General features: G+C 46.5%; 1 protein-coding gene across 1 annotated transcript; it reads left to right on the top strand.

Annotated features, from left to right (window-relative positions):
• Positions 1 to 7226: 7226 nt before the first annotated feature.
• On the top strand, positions 7227 to 21387 carry LOC136398729 (UL16-binding protein 3-like). Its single transcript, XM_066373008.1, has 6 exons — positions 7227 to 7315; positions 18608 to 18868; positions 19117 to 19392; positions 19826 to 19969; positions 20248 to 20382; positions 20766 to 21387. Exons 2-6 carry the CDS (start codon positions 18799 to 18801, stop codon positions 20828 to 20830), a joined length of 690 nt encoding a protein of 229 aa, XP_066229105.1. The 5' UTR covers positions 7227 to 7315; positions 18608 to 18798; the 3' UTR covers positions 20831 to 21387.
• Positions 21388 to 22327: the final 940 nt, after the last annotated feature.

Genomic DNA, 22327 nt, shown 5'->3' with positions numbered 1-22327 from the left:
ACAGGTCACTGTCCAGATTAGACAATGTGAAAGGGCACCAAAAAGTCTTAGCAATGTAGAAGACTGAAATCATACCAAGTGTCTTTCAAATACTTCTGGTATAAAACTAGAAATAAAAAAAGGAAGTCTGGAAAATTTATGAATATGTGAAAATGTAACAACAGACTCTTGAATAACCAAATGGTCAAAGATGAAGTCAAAAGAAAAGTCAAGGCCCTGGCCGATTAGCTCAGTGGCAGAGTGTCGGCCTGGTGTGCGGGAGTCCCGGGTTCGATTCCCCCCCAGGGCACACAGGAGAAGCGCCCATCTGCTACTTCACCCCTCCCCCTCTCCTTCCTCTCTGTCTCTCTCTTCCCCTCCCACAGCCAAGGCTCCATTGGAGCAAAGTTGGCCTGGGCGCTGAAGATGGCTCCATGGCCTCTGCCTCAGGCACTAGAATGGCTCTGATTGAGGCAGAGCAACACCCCAAATGGGCAGAGCATCGCCCCCTGGTGGGCATGCCGGGTGGATCCCGGTCAAGCGCATGCGGGAGTCTGTCTGACTGCCTCCCCGTTTCCGGCTTCAGAAAGATACAAAAAGAAAAGAAAATAATAATAAATAAATAAATAAAAAGAAAAGTAAAAAATATCTAAAAACAAAAGAAAATAGAAACACAACATGCCGATATGGATGTCTGGGCAGAATCTGCTACCAGCGCACACTCACCTGAGTCAGTGGCCATGTGAGTCCTTGGAAAAGGCCAGAAAGAGCTTTTACTTGTTGATTTGAAGGTCCTTCCTCATTGGACCTGGGATTCTCTTTCACGTAATAGATGGCAGGTTGGAGAATATAGTGACTCAGGTCTGGACAAGGACACGGTATCCAGACATTTTAACTGAGAGGAGTAGGAGGACTTTGTCTATTTCTCTAATTTAATGCAGTGGATAAGGAACAGAATGGGGGTTCATAGACTCTCCCAGTCCTCACATAAGGCTAAGCCCCCCACCCCAAAAGTCAGGAGGCACTGCGCCTCTCACTTCCCTCCTTCAATGGAAAGAAAGGGATTAGTGTTCCACCATAAGAGGTGGCAGGAATCATCAGAGCGATGAACAGTTGGGAGTGAGGTTGCATCCGTGGAGTCAGAGATGGTTTGGACACATCTACTTGTCCAGGAAAGTGAGTCAGAAACTTCTTAAGAACCACCGCTAATCGTCTGCTCCACTGGGAATTCAATTTAGCACAGATGGTAGAGCAACAGAATGTATTATTGCACCTTGTAGTATAACAGTGATAAAGGGACACATTCTGCTCCCGATGGCCACCTGAAGTGTGGAAACAAATACACAAACACCCGTCACCGAGTCCAATAGTCTTACTGTGGACTGGAGTGTTAGCACACACAGGGGAAAGGAACTCAGCCTGAGGGTCAGGGAGACTTCGTGGGAGGTGATATTTATGTTCAGCTTTGAAGCAGAACCAGCTCTTGGTGAGGGGACAGGGAACACCAGCCAGAGGAAGGAGGCAGACAGAAGCTGGGAGGCCTGACTGTGAGGACCTGCGGGGAGGCCAAGGCGGCTGCACCATAGGGCCGTGGAGGGCAGGAGACACAGGAGGGGACTTGGGACAGGGTGAGTGTGTGGGAAATCCCTACGGCAATCATGAACACACACACACACACACACACACACACACACACACACACACACACACACAGCTTACTGGGTTAATTTATCTCAAAAGAGCTGCAAGGCCACTGTTTCTATTTGGTTACATGAAGGCTCCAGCATCCCAATGAGGTTCAGGTCTGTGGCAGTGACGTTGCTCACGTCCCCCTGCAGCCTGGGCTGACCAGGCTGATGAGGTGGAGGAGGGAGGAGCTGACCAAGGCCCAGCACAGAGGGGTCAGTAGGAAACTGTGGGGGTACTGTCCTTGTATAAGAGCAGGATCTGCGGTGGAGACAGGACAGGCTTATGATGGTTTTCACATCTTTATTGTATTATGAGTTATTTTTATTTTCATATCACCTTCTGAAAATAAAGTTTTCTCTAAATTCTCATTTTTAAAAACCCTTTCAAAATTTGGAAACAAGCAAAATTTTACAAAACATAGCAGGCACAGGAGAACTCTTCCTGAGTACTGGGGAGTGAGCTGCACACATCCCATCACTGCTGCCGTCCCTACAGTGCAGTTCCTAAAACCAGGGACACCCTCTTATGTCACCCAATACAATCATCAAAATGATTTCACATCGATGCATCAGTGCCACCACATTCTTAGTCCCATCAAGTCTCACCAAGAATGTCCCCTATTCACCAGTGACGTCCAGAAAAAGAGTCTGACAGATATAGATTATTTTTGAACTCTTTGGCATGCTAAAGTTGTGGTTTATGAGTGTATTATTTGAAAATTCTGTGGTTTGTGTACTGTTCAAAATATGTGGAGAAATTTCTATTTAGATGGCCACTGTTCTTATGGGACAAAGAAAAGGTATAATTGGCCATAGCCAGTGGATCAATGGATAAAGCATCGGACCAGAGAATGAATGTCCTGGGTTCGATTCACATTCAGGACACATAGGAGAAGTGGCTATCTGCTTCTCCCCACTCCTCTGCTCCCTATCCCTCTCTCTCCTTCTTATTCTCCAGAAGCCAGTAACTCAGTAGGTTCAAATATGGTCCCAGGCGCTGAGGATAGCTCCATCGGAGTACATCAACCTCAGGCATTAAAAATATCAATAGCTTAGTACTCAAGCATCAGCCCCAGGTAGGGTTGCTGAATGGATCCAGTCAAGGTACATGTGAGAGTCTGTCTCACTGTCTCCCAGCTTCTCACCTAAAAAAAAAAAAAAAGAAAGAAAGAAAAAAGTCATCATTAATATATTTAAAAGATTTAAATTTTTCATTCAGCAATTTTGTAATTTCATTTTTGGGAGTGGTTTAGATTATTTAGACTGTCACATAGAAATATAAATAAATTGTCAGTATTTTTCAGTACATTTTTCTTTTTTTTTTTTGAGAGGAGAGACAGAGAGAGAGAGAGAGAGAAGGGGGAGGAGCAGGAAGCATCAACTCCCATATATGCCTTGACCAGGCAAGCCCAGGGTTTCGAACCGGCGACCTCAGCATTTCCAGGTCGACGCTTTATCCACTGCGCCACCATAGGTCAGGCTCAGTACATTTTTCTTTTGCTAAATATGTAACTTGTTACTAATTTTTTGCCATGAAAAACAATGCTACAATAATAAAAGTATCTATTAATACATATATTTTTGGTCCATGTTTGTAAGACTGGAACTAACACTCAGATTCCCAAGTTGTTATCTTATTTTCCACTGTACTAGATATTGTTAAATTGTATTTCACTGGGTTGATTCAATTCATACTCATACCAACCACACAAGAAAATTCCTGGTATTTCATTTCCTGCCCTGTAATTAGGGTTGATATATTTTAAATTATTTGACCATTTTATGTGCGTATAAGGGTAACTTTTATACTCTTCTTTTGTATTATCTTGATTATTTGTGAGATTTTCAATCTTTTCAATGGTGTATTTTCCATCCATGAACTCCTCCCATTCTTGTTCTGTATCTTTATGCAATTTACGAGACTCTAATTTATTTGTAGGAGCTCTTTATATATTCTAGATTCTGATCCTTTGTCATAAGGGGATTAAACAACTCTGAGAAGTAGAGGTGTTTCTCCTGTGAAGACGTTCTTCTCCCTGAAGGAGGGGAAGGGGGCAGGGAGCACAGGCAAGTCACTGCTGGGGGAGTGTGCTGGGTGATGTCAGGGAAATTTTTATTCTTTCAGATGCACGTGACTTTTGAATTCAGTTATCAGACTGAGATGATAAATTCTGTTTCCATACCAACCTAGCATAATCCCTGGCTTTATTTACTCCATGAAGTGGAGGAATAATGATCACCTGAACTTCTTTGTGTTATACAATAAAATTCCTAAGTAATTGCACTTTTATTTTTTTATTTTTTTTAATTTTATTTATTTTCAGAGACAGAGAGTGAGTCAGAGAGAGGGATAGACAGGGACAGACAGACAGGAGCGGAGAGAGATGAGAAGCATCAATCATTAGTTTTTCATTGCGTGTTGCAACACCTTAGTTGTTCTTTGATTGCTTTCTCATATGTGCCTTGACTGCGGGCCTTCAGCAGACCGAGTAACCCCTTGCTGGAGCCAGCGACCTTGGGTTCAAGCTGGTGGGCTTTTTTTGCTCAAACTAGATGAGCCCGCACTCAAGCTGGCGATCTCGGGGTCTCGAACATGGGTCTTCTGCATCCCAGTCCGACGCTCCATCCACTGCGCCACCACCTGGTCAGGCAATTGCACTTTTATAGTATTATTTTATACAGATAATAATTTAAATAGCAATACATATTGAAAAATTCCTAAAAGTAAAAATCATAAAATTCTAGAAAGAGTCCCTGAGGTTCTGAAGTCTTGCACGAAGTTCTCCACACTCTGCATCTGCTGCGAGGACTGCAGCTCCTGGCTGTCAGCAGGGGAACAGAAGAAACACGTGTTTGTCCCAGTGCCTGAGGAAATCCTGGGTCGGTTCCCCTGGGGCTAAGGTCCCCAGACCCCATCACGCCCATCTCAGGGCCCCACCCTCACTGAGATTCATATATTTCCATCACTCCTCACCGCCACAGGGTCCTACAGCTCATACCAATGTCCTGTCTTCTCTACAACAAGATTCACACCCAAGTCCTGCTAATGACAGGGGGGCTGGGCCTCAAGGTGCAAACAAGATGATCTGCTCTCTTTGGCCCCAGACAGGTAGCCTGGTCAGTTTGGGCACATGCGGGACTCTGTCTCTCTGTCTCCCCTTCTCTCATTTGGAAAAAGAAGAAAATAACTAACTAACTAAATAAATAAATAAGAAACAGTCTTCTCTCTCTACTGACATCCTGAGGCTAAAGCTTCCCTGAGGAGCCCTGTCCACAGACTGGGCCTGATCCTGCTTCCTCCAGCCCTGGGGAGGGCTGCAGACACACATCGTTCTTCTTCTCCTTCTCTCCTGTTCTCCCCACCCTGGTCACAGCACAGCCTCTGAGAGGGACTGTCCCTGCCCTGCCCCCTCCATTCCTGCTGCAGTCACATGTCAGTATCCCAACCCCACCTGCAGCTCAGCCCCACTGATCTTTTATCACCTCTGCTCAAAGCAGGACCCCTCAAGCCTGACCTGTGGTGGCGCAGTGGATAAAGCGTCAACCTGGAAACGCTGAGGTCGCTGGTTCAAAACCCTGGGCTTGCCTGGTCAAGGCACATATGGGAGTTGATGCTTCCTGCTCCTCTCTTCTCTCTCTCTCTCATTCTCTCTCTCTCTCTCTCCTGTCTAAAATGAATAAAGTCTTTTTTTAAAAAAAAGCAGGACCCCTCAGAGGCAGGATCTGAGTCTGGAGGAGGCTGGCTGCCAGGTGATTGCACCAGGGCTCAGCCAGGAATCCCAGGGTCCATGGAGAACTGGCCTCCTGCTAACCACGTCCTGCACAGTCCCTACTGTGCACCTGCTGCCTTACCCGCTGTCCCCAAAGCAACTTTCTCTGGGAACACAGTTGTGAACTTCAACCTTTTTGAGTTGCGTGTATAAGGCCTTCTACCCCTTTCCTGGGATTACACCTTGGCCCCCTCCTCTTAACCCCCTGGGTATTCCCTTCCCCTGGACACATCACAGAGAGCCACCAGCCTGCTCTCACCTGGAAGTGGGCACTGCCCACGCCCTGTGTGCCTGCTGTCCCCACACCCCCCGCACTGGGCCCAACACACTCCCCAACCAGAGAATCTGAGTCAGGACTGAAATCACTAACCCTTCAGCATCAGCAGGCCTGATGCCTGGGTGTGGGCCCTCCCACCCCCTCTGGCATTAACACATGAGGAAGGTGTAGAGAAGTCGTCTCAGGAGCCAACACTGGAGGTGGTATTGAAGGATTTCCAGAAACAGACCAGGAGAGGTGAAGAAGATTGATGCTTAGAAGAGGGGACAGCCTGACCAGGCAGTGGCACAGTGGATAGATATCAGACTGGGGCATGGAGGACCCAGGTTCGAAATCTTGAGGTCCCAGCTTGAGTGTGGGCTCATCTGGTTAGAGCAAGTTTCACCAGGTTGAGCCCAAGGTCCTTGGCTTGAGCACGGGGTTACTAGGTCTGCTGTAGCCCCCTGGTCAAGGCACATACGAGAAAGCAATCAATGAACAATTAAGTTGCTGCTATGAAGAATTGATGCTTCTCATCTCTCTCCCTTCTGGTCTGTCTGTCCTTCTCTCTGTGTTTCTGTCTCTGTCACAAAAAAAAAAAAATAAAGAAAGAAAGAAAGAAAGAAGGAAAGAAAGAAAGAAAGAAAAAGAAAGAAGGGGACAGTAGAAGGAACAGGTCTGAAAACAGAATGCTGCCCTCATGTTTGGAGTCAGAAAGAAATCCTAGGTGAGGGGTCCCAGGTCATGTGCAGTGAGGAAGAGGAGTGAGGAGGGGGGAGGGAGAGGGGGACGCAGAGCACACCTGTGGCTGTTCTCCTCCCCAGAGCCCATCCGGGGTGATCGCGTATTCAAACACACACATGCACACACATACACACTCACATGCACACTCATGTACACACACTCATACACATGTGTACACACTCAGACACTCACACAAGAGTAGATTGATCTCATCTCAAGATGAGATTCACAACCACTTCATCCCTACTTCCCTGTGAACTGCTGTCTCCAGCGCTTTCTTCCAGCGCACCAAGAATTAAAGCCATTTATTGCAGCTCCCACTGAGATAACAGTGAAGAACTTGGTCACTTCCTGTCATTCTCCCCGCTGCTTACGAGCTCGGTAAAAGGCATGGTTACACTGCCCGCAGCAGAAAAGCCATCACCACACATAGTCACAATTTTTTCTTCTGATGAGAGAAATATCTACTCTCCTAATAAGTTTCACTGCAGAAAATAGTCCTCATTACATCCCCCTGACCTGTTTATTTTATACCTGGAAGTTTGTGCCTTTTGAGCACAAAAACTAATGAATCTGAAAGTGGGGACGGAAATGAGAAAAGAGGATGATAAGACAATGGGGTGAAGAAGACCGAGGGAGAGAAATCGAGGTGAAATTTCGAAACAATTACTTCCGTATGTAACAGGTGGGCGGAGCAACCTCTGTAAACACCCCGTGCGGGCGCGGTGCCCGCAGTCCTCCTGCGGGCGTGCGAACTGTTCACACCGCGCAGTTCAACTGGGCTTCTGTCCGGGTCAGGATGAGTGCGCCGGCCAAGTTCAGCCGGGTCTTCCTGCTCCTGCTGCTGCTGCTGTCCTGTGTCAGGGCTGCGCCCCGCCGTGAGTTCGGGGCTGGGACCTCCGAGAAAGGTACGGATATCAATACGGGAACCGGAGGGAGAAGCCGGGGGGGGGGGGGGGGGGGTAGCGGGGGTAGGGGCGGCGATCGGAGGGAGAGATGCGGGTGGCTGGGGCGGAGGATCGGGGGAGAGGGGTGGTGATCGGAGGATCGGAGGGAGAAAAGCCGGTGGCGGGGTGACAGCGATAGGAAGGAGGTATACCGGTGACCGATGGTGGGGATGGGGTGGTGATGGCGATCGGAGGGAGAAAAGCCGGTTGACGGGGGGGGGGGGGTGGGGGGGGGGGCGGCGATCGGAGGGAGAGAATGCGGGGGGGCATTGGGGAGAGGGGAGCGGAGGGGGGGAGAGCGGCGGGGGTGCCCACGGTGGGGTTCCGGACCGTCCCTGCGGCGGTGGCGCGGCGGCACCGCCGACCCCTCCTCTATCATCTCCGGGGCCGCCGCGGCTGCCTCGCTGGGAGAGCCCTTCCAGGCAGGACGGGGACTGAGGCGGGCGGGCAGACGCCCCCACCCGGCACCTCGCAGCACAAGAAGATTCTTGGGAAGTGGAGCCCGAGCCAGTGGCAGGAGAGGCCTGGACAGGACGCGGTGGGGTGGGGTCATTCCCTCGGGGTAGCGACCCAAGGACAGCTGCTGCCTTCACTCTGCGCGCACGACTTTCCCGCGCAAATCCCCCTCCCCACCTCCACGGCCTCCGCCCTTGGACTTCGCGCTCTGGGCTGATTGCCAAGTTGCCCATCGCGGCTCACTTCGCCGGGTACTTGCCCTGATGACTCACTAAACTGCTTCTCACCAAAGCTGAGAACGATGATTACCCAATTCTTCTAAGAACACAGTTTGTCCAATCCTTACCATTTTGAAGCCACCCTAATTCCTCCACCGTGGCACCGTTCCTCCCCCCCACCTTGCTTGAGGACCCCCTCCAGAAAGCCTCTGCACGTGGCCCACAGATCCTAGAGCCGGACGGACAGGAAGCACTTTTTTTTTAACCCAAATTCTTTTTAAACTGTTTTTATTATTATTATTATTATTATTATTATTATTTTGTATGTGTGTGACAGAGACAGAGAGGGGCAGATAGGGACAGACAGGAAGGAAGAGATGAGAAAGAAGCAACAATTGTTCGTTGAGACACCTTAGTTGTTCACTGATTGCTTTCTCTTGGTGCCTTGACGGGAAGGGGGGGCTACAGCAGAGAGAGTGACTCCTGGCTCAAACCACAGGAGCCCGCCCTCGCTCAAGCCCGCAACCTCAGGGTTTAGAATAGAACCTGGGTCCTCAGCGTCCAAGTCCGAGGCTCTATGCACTGCGCCACTGCCTGGTCAGGCATGCATTTTTTTGTTTGTTTGTTTTGGCAATGCCACTGGGAACGATGGAAGGGAAGGGCACTCTTTGGTCCCACATTTTCCACCTCCTGAAAAGGCAGCAGCACATAAAGGTTCTACATGCAGGCAGGAAGGAGTCTGCCAACTTTTTTTTTTCTTTTTTCTTCTTTTTACTTTTTGATATTTGAAAATCTTCATTTTATTTTGGGTAACACTGCCATTCATTGTAATTGCTTTGTTGTATTACTTTTTTTAATGACCATTTACATTCAGTACTATTTTGTATTAGTTTTAGGTGTACAGCATAGTGGTTAGACAATTACATATCTTTCAGTGTCCCCCTGATATATCATAACCCACCTGGAGCACAGTTAGTACGATATGCTGACTATGTTTCCTATGCTGTACTTTACAGCCCGTGACTGCTTTGTACTTGTCGGTCTGTTCTTCTGAATCCCTCCACCGAGTCCTCCACCGCTGGGATGGGAACTAGTAGAAAATACACCATTGAGGACAGGACAGCTAGGAATGTCTTCAGCCCCTTCATTAGGATGGAGGGCTCCTGGAAACGGAAACCTTGAGTCTCTAAGAAGGAATGATGGTGAAATGAGGAAAGGAGATGGGAAAGGATAGAGGGCCTGGAGAATGGGTGGAGGCAGGGGTGCTGTGGGGTGTGAGGAGAAGGAATTGAAATTTAGGGGCACTTCGCCCAAGGAGCAGGTGGCAGGGCCATGGGGAGGGGCAAAGGCAGGGTCACAGGCAGGGACAGCACTTGGGAGCCATTCCGTCCTGGGACCGTATGGACATGGAATAAACCTTTGTGTCTCTGTGTTGGCAAAACCTCTTACATGGCTCTCTGTGGATGCAAAGTTAAGATTCCCTCTCATGAGAAATAGAACTCTACTTATCATTCAGTGAGGAACAACATACTGATATAATGATTCCACCCTTTTAGTTGCCTAAAAGAATAGTAAGGAACTATTTTTTTTATTCTATTTTAAAACTGGGCCCAAGGTCACTGGCTTGAGCAAGGGGCCACTGGCTCGGCTGGAGCTCCCCGTCAACACACATATGAGAAGCAATCAATGAACAACTATTGGTTGATGTTTGTCATCTTTTTCCCTGTCAGGCACGTTCTCTCTTTCTCAAGAAGGAAAAAAAAATGTTAATGGACCCTTAGAAAAACAGATTTGAGGTAAAGGAGTTTGTGACAATATCCGTCTGGATGTGGCATCTGCTTCTGGTCTCCCCTCCTGTGACCAGTCAGTGCTCCCTGGTTGATGAAATCCTCCCAGGAGGGGATAAATGACAGCTGGTTCCTTTTGGAGGACCTGTCCTGAGGCGGATACAGGGGCTCAGAGAAAGCCTCTGGCTGCTTCCATTGTTTTTCACGGGCCTGCAGCTCAGAATAATCATGTGTCAGAGGGCGTGTTGGGAGCGCAGATTCACAGTCCTTCACACGACACAAAAATTCACTCAGAGAGGATCATGTATATACATGTGTACATGAAAGAAGATATGCTGCTCACAAAAATTAGGAGATACTTCAAAATGAATATGAAGTGATAAAATAGCTTCTAATTTCTGTGAGCAGTGCACGAAAGAATTCAAAGATACGAGTAAATCTTTATGTCCTTTTTGGAAAAAACCTTAAATACTACAATAGTGCCAATGACAAAAGAAAAAATAGATTAGTTTGACCTCTTCAAAATTTAAAATGGTTCTTTCCAAGAAGACCATCAAGAAACTGAAAAGACAACCTCTAAGGAAAATATTTTCCAATCATACCTTTGGTAAGGGACTGGTATCTAGAATATATTTATATAAAGAACTCTTGTACTTAATAATATAATGACAAGCAACCCAATTTTAAAGTAGACATTTCTCCAAAGAAGAATACAAATGACCAATAAGTACATGCAAACATACTCATATCTTAGCAGGGAAATGCAAATCAAAACCACAGAGATATCCTTCCCACCCACTAGATGGCAGTCACGCAGAAGGTTTGTGCCTAACTGCCCTGCTCCTGCTGTCCCAGTGGAGGCTGCTGTTGTTTCCAAACACGGGTTTATGGGTTTGTAGTTTCTTTCTTTTTTAAAAAAAATGTTTTACTTATTGATTTGAGCTGAAAGAAAGGGAGAGAGGGTGAGAGAAAGGAGGAGAGAGAGAGAGAGGAATGTGGAGCAGTTCCTGAGTGTGCCCTGCTGAAACTAAACCATGCTCTCCAGCCAGAGCGGGAGGAGGCTTCATCCTAAGCTCTGTGAATGTGAACTGTCAGTGAGGTATAAACTCGACACTGCTATTTTGCATATCCACCTACCATGATCAAAATATAAGAATTTTTCCTGACCAAGTGGTGGCGCAGTGGATAGAGTGTCAGACTGGGACGCAGAGGACCCAGGTTCAAAACCTCTAGGTTGCCAGCTTGAGCACGGGCTCACCAGCTTGAGCATGGGTCACTGGCTTGAGCGTGGGATCAACGTGGGATCATAGACATGACCCCATGGTCTCTGGCTTGAAACCTAAGGTCGCTGACTTAAGCAAGGGGTCATTTGCTCTGCTGTAGCCCTTGGTCAAGGCACATGAGAAAGTAATCAATGAACAATGAAGGTGCTGCAATGAAGAACTGATGCTCCTTATCCCTCTCCCTTCCTGTCTGTCTGTCCCTAGCTGTCCCTCTGTCTGACTCTCTCTCTGTCTCTGTAAAAACAACAACAACAACAAAAGAATCTTATTTTTACCCCATAATATCCATATCTACTTTCCTTTTATTTATTTTTATTTATTTATTTATTTTTTACAGAGAGTGGGACAGATAGGGACAGACAGACAGGAAAGGAGAGACATGAGAAATATCCATTTTTTGTTGTGGCACTTTAGTTATTCATTGATTGCTTTCTCATATGTGCCTTGACCAAGGAGCTACAGCAGAGCAAGTGACCCCCTGCTCAAGCCAGCGACCTTAGGTCCAAGCTGGTGAGCTTTGCTCAAATCAGATGAGCCCGCGCTCAAGCTGGTGACCTCGGGGTCTCGAACCTGGGTCCTCTGCATTCCAGTCCAACGCTCTATCCACTGCGTCACCACCTGGTCAGGCTCTACTTTTCTTACATTGAGACATTTATAACAAAAATAAAAGCGACTATGATTTACTGAACTATATCTAATTACATGGTAGTCATTCTCCTAGGCCTTTTCCATATATAATATTTTCTGATTTCACCTTTACATCAGCACTGTAAGACAGGAATTTCATTACATCTCCACTTAACTGGGGACTGAGGCTCAAGAATTTGAAAAAACTTGCCCCTGATCAGACTAATGTTAGTAATGGTGACACTGAAATGCAGACCACGGTGGGCTTAATTCCAAGTCTATGCTCTTTCCACTGCCACCCTAATCTCTTCTACCAAATGACATCGTTTATTTATCTGTCACATAAACGAAATCCTGAGTTCCAAATGGAATGACCTTTTCTAAATTAAATCCAGTACTTAAAGAATTACATGATTACATTTTGTTGGTAATGAACTAAACATTTATTCCTTTCTGTTTTGTTTTGTTTTTAAAATTATGGCATATTTTTATTTATTTATTTATTTATTCTTTCATTTTTGGGTCTCTTTTTATTAATTTTAATGGGGTAACATTGATGAATCAGGGTACATATGTTCAGAGAAAACATCTCCAGGTTATTTTGACATTGATTATAAGGCATTCCCATCATCCAAAGTCCAATTGTCTTCTGTCACCTTCTAACTGGTTTCTTTGTGCCCCTCCCCTCCCCGAAACCCCTCCCTGTCTCCCCCCCCCCCCCCCCCCCCGTAACCACCACACTCTTGTTCATGTCTCTGAGTCTCATTTTTATGTCCCACCTATGTATGGAATAATATAGTTCTTAGTTGTTTTCTGATTTACTTATTTCACTCAATATAATGTTATCAAGGTCCATCCATGTTGTTGTAAATGATCCAATGTCATCATTTCTTATGGCTGAGTAGTATTCCATAGTATATATGTACCAAAGCTTTTTTAATCCACTCATCCACTGACGGACACTTGGGCTGTTTCCAGATCTTCGCTATTGTGAACAATGCTGCCATAAACATGGGGGTGCATTTCTCTTTTTGAAACAGTGCTATGGTATTCTTGGGGTATATTTCTAAAAGTAGGATAGCTGGGTCAAAAGGCCAGTTCAATTTTTAATTTTTTGAGGAATCTCCATACTGTTTTTCACAGTGGCTGCACCAGTCTGCATTCCCACCAGCAGTGCAGGAGGGTTCCTTTTTCTCCACATCCTCACCAGCACTTATTCTGTGTTGTTTTGTTGGTGAGCACCATTCTGACTGGTGTGAGGTGATATCTCATTATGGGTTTAATTTTCATTTCTCTAATGATTAGTGATGTTGAGCATTTTTTCATATGCCTATTGGCCATCTGTATATCCTCTTTGGAAAAGTGTCTATTCATTTCTTTCACCCATTTTTTGATTGGGTTGTTTGTCTTCCTGATATTGAATTTTACAAGTTCTTTATAAATTTTGGTTATTAACCCCTTATCAGACGTATTGTCAAATATGTTCTCCCATTGTGTAGTTTGTCTTTTTATTCTGTTCTTATTGACTTTAGCTATGCAAAAGCTTTTTAGTTTGATATAGTCCCATTTGTTTATCCTGTCTTTTATTTCTCTTGCCCGTGGAGATAAATCGGCAAATATATTGCTGCGAGAGATGTCAGAGAGCTTACTGCCTATGTTTTCTTCTAAGATGCTTATGGTTTTACGGCTTATATTTAAGTCTTTTATCCATTTTGAGTTGATTTTTGTGAGTGGTGTAAGTTGGTGGTCTAGTTTCATTTTTTTGCAGGTAGCTGTCCTATTTTCCCAACACCATTTGTTGAAGATGCTGTCTTTACTCCATTGTATACTCTTACCTCCTTTGTTAAATATCAGTTGTCCATAAAGGTGTGGGTTTATTTCTGGGTTCTCAGTTCTGTTCCATTGATCTATATGCCTGTTCTTATGCCAGTACCAGGCTGTTTTGAGTACAATAGCCCTGTAGTATAACTTCATATCAGGAAGTATGATACCTCCCACTTTATTCTTCCTTTTCAAGATTGCTGAGGCTATTCGTGTTCTCTTTTGGTTCCATATAAATTTTTGGAATATGTGTTCTATATCTTTGAAGTATGTCATTGGTATTTTAATCAGCATTGCATTGAATTTATAAATTGCCTTGGGTAATATAGACAATTTAATGATGTTTATTCTTCCTAACCACAAGCACGTTATATGCTTCCACTTGTTTGTATCTTCCCTGAATCTTTTATCAATGTTTTATAATTTTCCGAGTACAAATCTTTAATCTCCCTGGTTAAATTTATTCCTAGGTACTTTATTTTTTTGGTTGCAATAGTGAAGGGGATTGCTTCCTTAATTTCTCTTTCTGACAGTTCACTGTTAGTGTATAAAAATGCCTCTGATTTCTGAGTATTAATTTTATATCCTGCCACTTTGCTGAATTCATTTATCAGGTTCAGTAGTTTTTTGACTGAGACTTTAGGGTTTTCTATATACAATATCATATCATGTGCAAAGAATGATAGTTTTACTTCTTTTCCAATTTGGATGCCTTTTATTTCTTTTTCTTGTCTGATTGCTGTGGCTAGGACTTCCAGAACTATGTTGAATAAAAGTGGTGAAAGAGGGCACCCCTGCCTTGTTCCTGATCTTAAGGGGATTGCTTTTAATTTTTGCCCATTGAGTATGATGTTGGCTGTGGGTGTCATAGATGGCCTTTACCATGTTGAGGTATGTTCCCTGTATTCCCATTTTGCTGAGAGTTTTGATCATGAATGGGTGCTGGATTATATCAAATGCTTTTTCTGCATCTATTGAAATTATCATGTGGTTCTTCTCCTTCCTTTTGTTTATGTGATGAATCACATTGATTGATTTGCAAATATTGTACCAGCCTTGCCTCCCAAGATGTTCCTTTCTGTTTTGAAGTGTCACTTTAGGACTTTGTCTTCAAATCCACATGGTCCCCCTGGGACTTCTTCCGTCTTTGAAACCCCGCAGTCTCGCACACACGCACCCTGGCTACTTTTATTCCCTTGTGTCCTTTTCCATATTCTTTCGACTTTTTTCTTAGCTAGTTGCCCTGGGGATTACAATTAGCCTTTTAACCTAAAACAGTCTAGTTCAGATGAATAGCAATTTTGCTACAATATTACTCCTTTACCCTCCTCCCTTTATGCTGCTATTGTCATACAAATTACATCTTTAAACATTATAAACCAATCAAACAGGTTTGATATTTTTACTGATGCAGTTGTGTTCAAACAAGTTTACATTAGTACTGTCTTTCCTACTTAGTATGTAGTTACCTTTATCAGTGCTCTTTATGGCTTCATGTGTGTTCGAGGCACTGCCTAAGGCTGGGGTTGGCAACTCAGACACGTGGACTCCAACTCAGACACACAGGCTCAGTGGCTAGACCCCCAGGCAGACCAGCCATCCCTGCCTTCCTGACCCACACTCGTCCCGTCACGGACTTTGAAGCACCCACGAGTGTGCCCTGAGAAGCAGAGAGCCAGCCTGCCCAGTGCACAAGGAGCTCTCTGACTCACTTTCGGGGATTAAACATCAGCCCAGCTGATTTAAGTCTGCAGTCTCTCCTTGGACTGACTTGAGGACCGCATTGGGGAGAAACAGCTAAGGCCCCTGACCCTTTTTTGTAAGAACTCAGTGCCTATCTGGCAGCTCTTTCTTTGTCTTTCTCTTTGGGACCTTAACCCAAATTTCAGGAACTAACTATAGTATAAGCCCGGTGCTCCCCTTCCTGTGATTGATGAGACTTGTGGAAAATACTGGGCCCTTTAAGAAGCTGCCCTAGTACCAGGCCAGGGGGAGGAAACAGGCTGCAAATTAAAGTTGTCAAAACTAAGTAGCCAGAGAATGTTTGATGTACGTTCCTGGGCCCCTTGAGACGCTCTGAGCAGAGTCCTCTGAGCAAACAACCCGCATCTCCAGAGAAAGAGCACTGCACGTGGTCAGTGGCTACTTTCCTTGAAGTCTGTGTGATCCAGTTAAAGACCAGTGGTGCAGACCCACTTACCAGCATCGGGAGATCCCCAGAGTCGGCCCCACAGGGCATCACCGAGTGAGTCTGACTTGCATTTTAAATTGCCAGCGTGGTGCCTGGCACACACTGGGAACGTACGAGATGGACAGAGGGTACTATGCACTGAATTCTTGTGCCCCCAAATTCATATGTTGAAATCCTAACTTTCATCATGATAGAATTAGGAGCTGGGACCTTGGGGGGTGGTAATTAGGTCATGAAGGTAGAACCCCATGATGAGATTCTAAGATGAGAGAAGAGAGCTTGCTCACTCTCACTGCTCTCTGCCATGTGAGGATACAAGACAACACCCATCTGCACGGCAGGGAGAGAGGGTCCTCACTAGACACAAATGTGCCAGTTTCTAGGTCCTGCACTTTCCAGCCCCCACCACTATGAGAAATAACTATTTGTTGCCTAAGCCTCCCAGTCCATGGTGTTCTGTTAGAGCAGCCTGAGCTGACGGAGGGGGAGGGTAAGATGAACAGATGGGCCCTAGCTGATTGGCTGAATGGTAGAGCGTTGCCCTGGCCTGTGGATTTCCCAGGTTCAATTCCTGGTTAGGGCACACAGGAGAAGTGACCATCTGCTTCTCCACCTCTCTTCCTCCCCCTTCTCTCTCACTCTCTTCTCCTCCCACAGCCATGGCTTGATTGATTCAAATGCATCGGCCCTGGGTGCTGAGAATGACTCCCTGGGCCCTCTGCCTCAGGCACTAAAAATAGTTCAGTTCTGAGCATGGTCCCCAGTTGTGGGTGGATCCCGGTCAGAGTGCATGCAGGAGACTGTCTATCTCCCTTCCTCTCACATGGAAGAGAAGAAGAAGCAAAAAAAGATGAACATATTGGGCAGTTGTAAATGTGAGGAATAACTAGGGTAAAAATATTGTATAAAGAAGAAACTTCAAGTAAAAACTCACATTAGAGAGTAGTCATGTGAGAAACATGCATAAATAAATGGATAAAGAAAGAAAGAAACAAGACAATAGTCACAGGATGTAAAGTACAGCATAGAAATAAAGTCAATAGCATTGTAACAACCATGTATGATGCCAGGTGGGCACTGGAAATACCAGGGGGACCACTTTGTAAAGCGGATGATTGTCTAACCACTATGCTCCACGCCTAACACTAATGCAAAATAACACTAAATGTAAACTGTGATTGAAAACATTTTTTAAAATTTCAGTAAAATACTAATCACAAAAGAAAAAGTCACATTGGAAATTTCAATGTGACACCAAAACTTTGTTCTTAGACTAATTTCACAGCTCAAGAGTTAGAACCCTGAGACTATTTCTAATGATGAGCTATTTGGGGTTTTCTAGAGTCTTGGCTCCAGCTGCCTGTCCGGCTCTCATAGAAACCCCTCGTTGATGGTAGCCCTGCCCAGGTGCCCCCAGTCTGCGGCTTGTTTGATTAACTCGGGTGTGTGTAAGAGGAGAGTTGGAATAGGTGGGGGTGGGGGAGGGCTGGGGAAGAAAATAGAAGCTGGAGGGGAGGAGGGCAGAAAGGGGAAGAAAAAGAATCAGGGAGGAGAGGGGAAAGGAAGGTGGGGAGGGAAGAGGAGCTCACAGAGTCTCCAACAATCCAACTTTATAAAACAAGTCATATATATATATAATACCTGCAGACTACTCCCTTACAAACTGTTTCTCAATTGAATCTCATCACCTGTCTCACAGCCGTCCGGGGGCGGGGTGTAGCCTGCACAGAAGGTGTATTTATTATACACATGCCTGCTAGCTCTTGCCTCTGACCCTGGGCAAGCAGCTTAGCAACAATGTTGCTAGCATCTCACTACTTCTCTTTCGCCACAACTGCTGCTGATAGGACCCTGGAAGACTGTGCAGTGAGTGTCCTGGGATCTCCAGACCTGGCTGGGTGGGGAGGACGGTGGAGGTGTTGAAAGAGAACAGGCTTCATGCAGGTCACTTTGAAGTCGGTGACTGTCCCTGAGTTTTAGAGGTGAGGGTGTGGTGTAACTGCACGGGCTCCCCCGGGAAGTATTTGACACCCAGTTCCTGGGGGACCCCAGCCTAAGGCATGGCACTTGGTGCTGTGCTCACCTGTGGCAGCTCTCCCCATCCTGCCAGGTACCACCTCCTCCAGGAAGCCTTTCTGAATGCTCAGGAAGAATCATGACTATGACATGTGTCCTATGGGGCCATTCTTCCCTTTCAGTTGAAAGTCCTCTGTATTCATCTAGTAGTTATGTCCTCGGAGAGAAGACACTGTCTTGTATTTTTGTATCTCAGAACTTGGTAGAAGTTGCCTGACCAGGCAGTGGCACAGTGGATAGAGCATCGCACTGGAATGCGGAGGACCCAGGTTCGAGACCTGAGGTTGCCAGCTTGAGTGCGGACTCATCTGGTTTGAGCAAAAGCTCATCAGCTTGGACCCAAGGTTGCTGGCTTGAGCGAGGGGTTACTCGGTCTGTTGAAGGCCCATGGTCAAGGCAAATATGAGAAAGCAATCAATGAACAACTGAGGTGTCGCAACAAAAAACTGATAGTTGATGATTCTCATCTCTCTCCATTCCTGTCTTCTGTACCTATCTATCCCTCTCTCTGACTCTCTCTCTCTGACTCTGTAAAAAAAAAGAACTTGGTAGAAGTCACTGAAAGCATCTATCAGATGAATCCTCCTGGTAACAGTATGTGCACTCAAGGGTCCACGGTGGCAGCAGAGTATTTTATTGCCTCAGACAGTTAAAGATTCGACAGGACCCAGAGTGCAGAGATGGAGGGGCTGGATGAGACCCTCCCTCAGCATCAGGCCCTTCAGACGGAGTCCCCAGGCCACAACTATGTTTTGTCCTAACAGATGCTCACTCTCTCTGCCTCAACCTCACTGTCCTATCACAGTCCGGACCTGGACAGCCTTGGAATCAAGCTTAGGGCTCACTGGATGGAAATCCTTTCCTTCAGTGTGACAGTGACTGCAACAAGGTCAGACCTCAGGGTTTCCTAGGAGAGAAGGTAAAGGCCACCAGAGCATGGACGGAAGTGCCTCAAATGCTGGGAGAGATGGGCCAAGAGCTCAGGATGATCCTGCCTGACATCAAACTGGAGACCAGGACCAGGGGTAAGTGAGGGATGGGGGAGGGGAGGTGGGGACAGTGAGCAGGAGGGGGAAGGAGCGGGCACAGGGGGGAGGGGCTTTGTGGAGGGAACTGAGCCCTCGTCCAACCTCAGAGACACGGTCGACCTCATGGCCAGAAAGGGCAATCATGCAGGGAGAAAAACAGACACGTAAATATCAAAGACACCCCAACCTATGGGAGATGGCGGGGCTCTCAGAGGCAGGGTGACCTCCCTGTGTGTGGATTGCAGGTCCTCGAACCCTGCAGGCCAAGCTGTGCTGTCAGCAGGAGGCAGGACAATACACTGGTGCATCCTGGGAGTTCAGCTTCAATGGACAGCCAGCCCTCCTCTTAGATACGAAGCATAAGAAGTGGACAGTCATTGATCCAGCAGCCAATGGGACCAAGGAGGACTGGGAGAAGAACAAGGAACTGGCAGAGTATTTCAGGAAGACCTCGATGGGAGACTGCAATCGCTGGCTGGGGGAGTTCCTAGAGCCCATGGAGAAAGTGCGGGAGCCCACAGGTACTGAGCAGGGTGTGGAGCTGTGGTAGTTCTCTGTGAGGGGCTAGTGCCTTCCCTGTGTGGGTGTGAGTGTGTGTGTGTGTGTGAGTGTGTGTGTGTGTATGTGTGCGTGTGTGTGTGTGAGTGTGTGTGTGTGTGTGTGTGTGTATGTGATGGAAAATCTGACGGATGGATCCGCTGGCTGATTTCTCCGGGGACTTCCTGTCAGTGTCATTTATTGGACCCCCCCGCCCTCCTTTCCCACCGCACCTCCCTCAGCGCAGGAGCCTTTCTCCACTTAACCAACCACCCGGTCACCCTGGTCTATTGGATGGTCCCCAAATTTCTATGCACCACGGTGTTACCAAGACTTCTCTTCTTCCTCTGCTGTAGTTTTTTCTCAAGCAGCTCAAATGTCACCTCTTATGAAATCTTCACCTCCTTCCCTGCACAGAATTAAGTACCCCTCTGGGTCCCCTGAGAGAGAAGGTAAATGCCACAAATGCACAGACGGAATTTCCCCAGACACAGGGAGAGAGGGCGCGAGAGCACAGCATGAACCTGTCTGACGTCAGTCTGGAGAAGAACAGGACCAGGGGTACGTCATCCTAGAAACTGCCCACAGTAAGCGTGTCAAGTTCTGTGATAATCAGAGACACTGTCACCCTCAGTGGAATATGAGCTGCAAGAGCACAGGGCACAGCCCCTGTTCACCTTTATACCCCAGGATGTGATGGAGTGGCTGTCACTTAACAAGCCAGTCAGTATGGGGTGACAGGTGCTGTCTGGGGAAACAGATGCTGAGGGCGGTGTGATTTTCAGTTTAACAAAGTTTTTGCTTTTTTTCACCTTTTTGTACGATCTTAAATGTTTCAGATACCCCGCAGCCCTCAAACTCCTGGTCAACTGAATCGATCATCGGTATTTCCTTCGCAGTGATCAGCACCATCATCATTGGTGCTGGTATTATCTCTTTCGTCCGAAAACGTAGGAGATCAGGCACCATGAAGGGTGAGAAGCAGGCCGACCTCTGGCTCTGGGGCAGGACGTAGTCTGGTAGAAACTTGGGAGAGGAGAGCCAAGGTCCCCACAGGCCCCCTGTCTGATCCAGCTCTCCACAGAAATGATGCGCTTTCTCAGTGCGGAGCCCCACCCCACAGCAGGGCTGGGGCCACTCTGCGGCTGCGCAGAGGCGGGTACAGGCAGCACCACAGGGCCCTGAGGGGAGGGGCACGCCAGGTGCTGCCCTGTGGGGCGGGGCTGAGAGCTGGAAGGCGTGGGTGGGTGCTGTCTTGTCCCGGTTAACCCAGGGCTCCCCCAGACCTTGATGAAAACATTCTTTGTTCTCTGAGGATAGCATGACTGACCTCAATAAGTTTCCTTTGTCATAACAGCTATTCCATCATCTGATGCTTCTTCTCTGGACCATGACACGGAGGCAGAATTAAATGAACCTTGATGACAGATAGTGACGTTGATGACAATGACACAAATCTAGCTGTAAATCTAACATCTCATCCTCTATGCAGAAGTGGTTTATCCAGAAACCCATGAAGTGTCAATCGCAGAACATTTCACTTGCATGGGCGTCTGCCCTGGCTCCTCAGGGAACTGACAACGTCCTGCCGAGGTCGTTTTGAAGATTCTGCAAAAGTAAGATCTTCGCTCACAATGACGTAGGACCATTATCTTCATTCCCACACTCATTCCAGCAGACGCTCTGTGCCGGGGAAACTGGACAGCTCGTGGCACTTTTTTCTCTATTCTGTTAAACTTAAAACAATATATCTAACTTATTTTCTTCTTTAATGGTATGTGTTTTATGACTTTGTATTTACTTTTATGAATAACTAAGTTAATGCTTTGGTAGTAAAATTGCATATTTACAAATTCAAATGTTACACTCCTAACACCTCATCAGTACCCAAAAATGTGACTTTATTTAAAGATAACTCTTTTATAGGAATAAATTAAAATAAAGTTAAGATAAATGAAGGAGTGTTTGTTACAATTCAATAAAACAAGTTAAATATTTTGAAAGACAAGTTTCTGTTTCTGATCATGTCTAGACAAGCCGGAAGTGTTCTCTTGTCAGGAATATACTCAGTGATGCACAGAATTCAATACAAATACACTCTAGTTTTTGTTTTTCAGTTAAGACTCACACGAGAGTTTATTAAAAATTATTTTATTTCTAGGGCACAAATCCGTAGCAATACTTCAAACAGATATGGCAGTTGGGATTGATTCATGTCCTCCCAAAAGATATGTACAAATCCTTACCAGTGTATGACCATGACCTTATTTGGAAGCAGGGTGTTTTCAGGTGTAATTGAATTATGATGAGGTCCTACTGGATGAGAAGAGACCCTGAGTCAATAACTGGTGCCTTCATTGGAAGAGAGAACTTGGGCACATAAAAAAGTGAAAGCCGTGTGAAGCAAAGACACACGGGCAGAATGCCTCTGATGGCAGAGGCAGACATAGTTGCCAAGCAACCCCAAAGATTGCTGGCCGCCATTAGAAATGAGAAAGACACTAGGACGGGTCCTGCTCCAGAGCCATAGAGGGGGCAAGCCCAGCTGACACCTTGACTCTGGACTTCTAGCCTCCAGGACTAGGAAAGGATACATTATTGTTGTGGTAGGCCATTGCACGTGCGGTAATTTTTTTTTTTGCATTTTTCTGAAGCTGGAAACAGGGAGAGACAGTCAGACAGACTCCTGCATGCGCCGGACCGGGATCCACCCGGCATGCCCACCATGGGGCACGCTCTTCCCACCAGAGGGCGATGCTCTGTCCATCCTGGGCGTCGCCATGTTGCGACCAGAGCCACTCTAGTGCCTGAGGCAGAGGCCACAGAGCCATCCTCAGCGCCCGGGCCATCTTTGCTCCAATGGAGCCTTGGCTGCAGGAGCGGAAGAGAGAGACAGAGAGGAAAGCACGGCGGAGGGGT

The sequence above is a fragment of the Saccopteryx leptura genome, chromosome 3 (assembly GCF_036850995.1).
Source record: "Saccopteryx leptura isolate mSacLep1 chromosome 3, mSacLep1_pri_phased_curated, whole genome shotgun sequence".
Taxonomy (NCBI): domain Eukaryota; kingdom Metazoa; phylum Chordata; class Mammalia; order Chiroptera; family Emballonuridae; genus Saccopteryx; species Saccopteryx leptura.
Note: the sequence above shows the minus strand (reverse complement) of the source record. Positions and strands in the feature narration are given on the sequence as shown.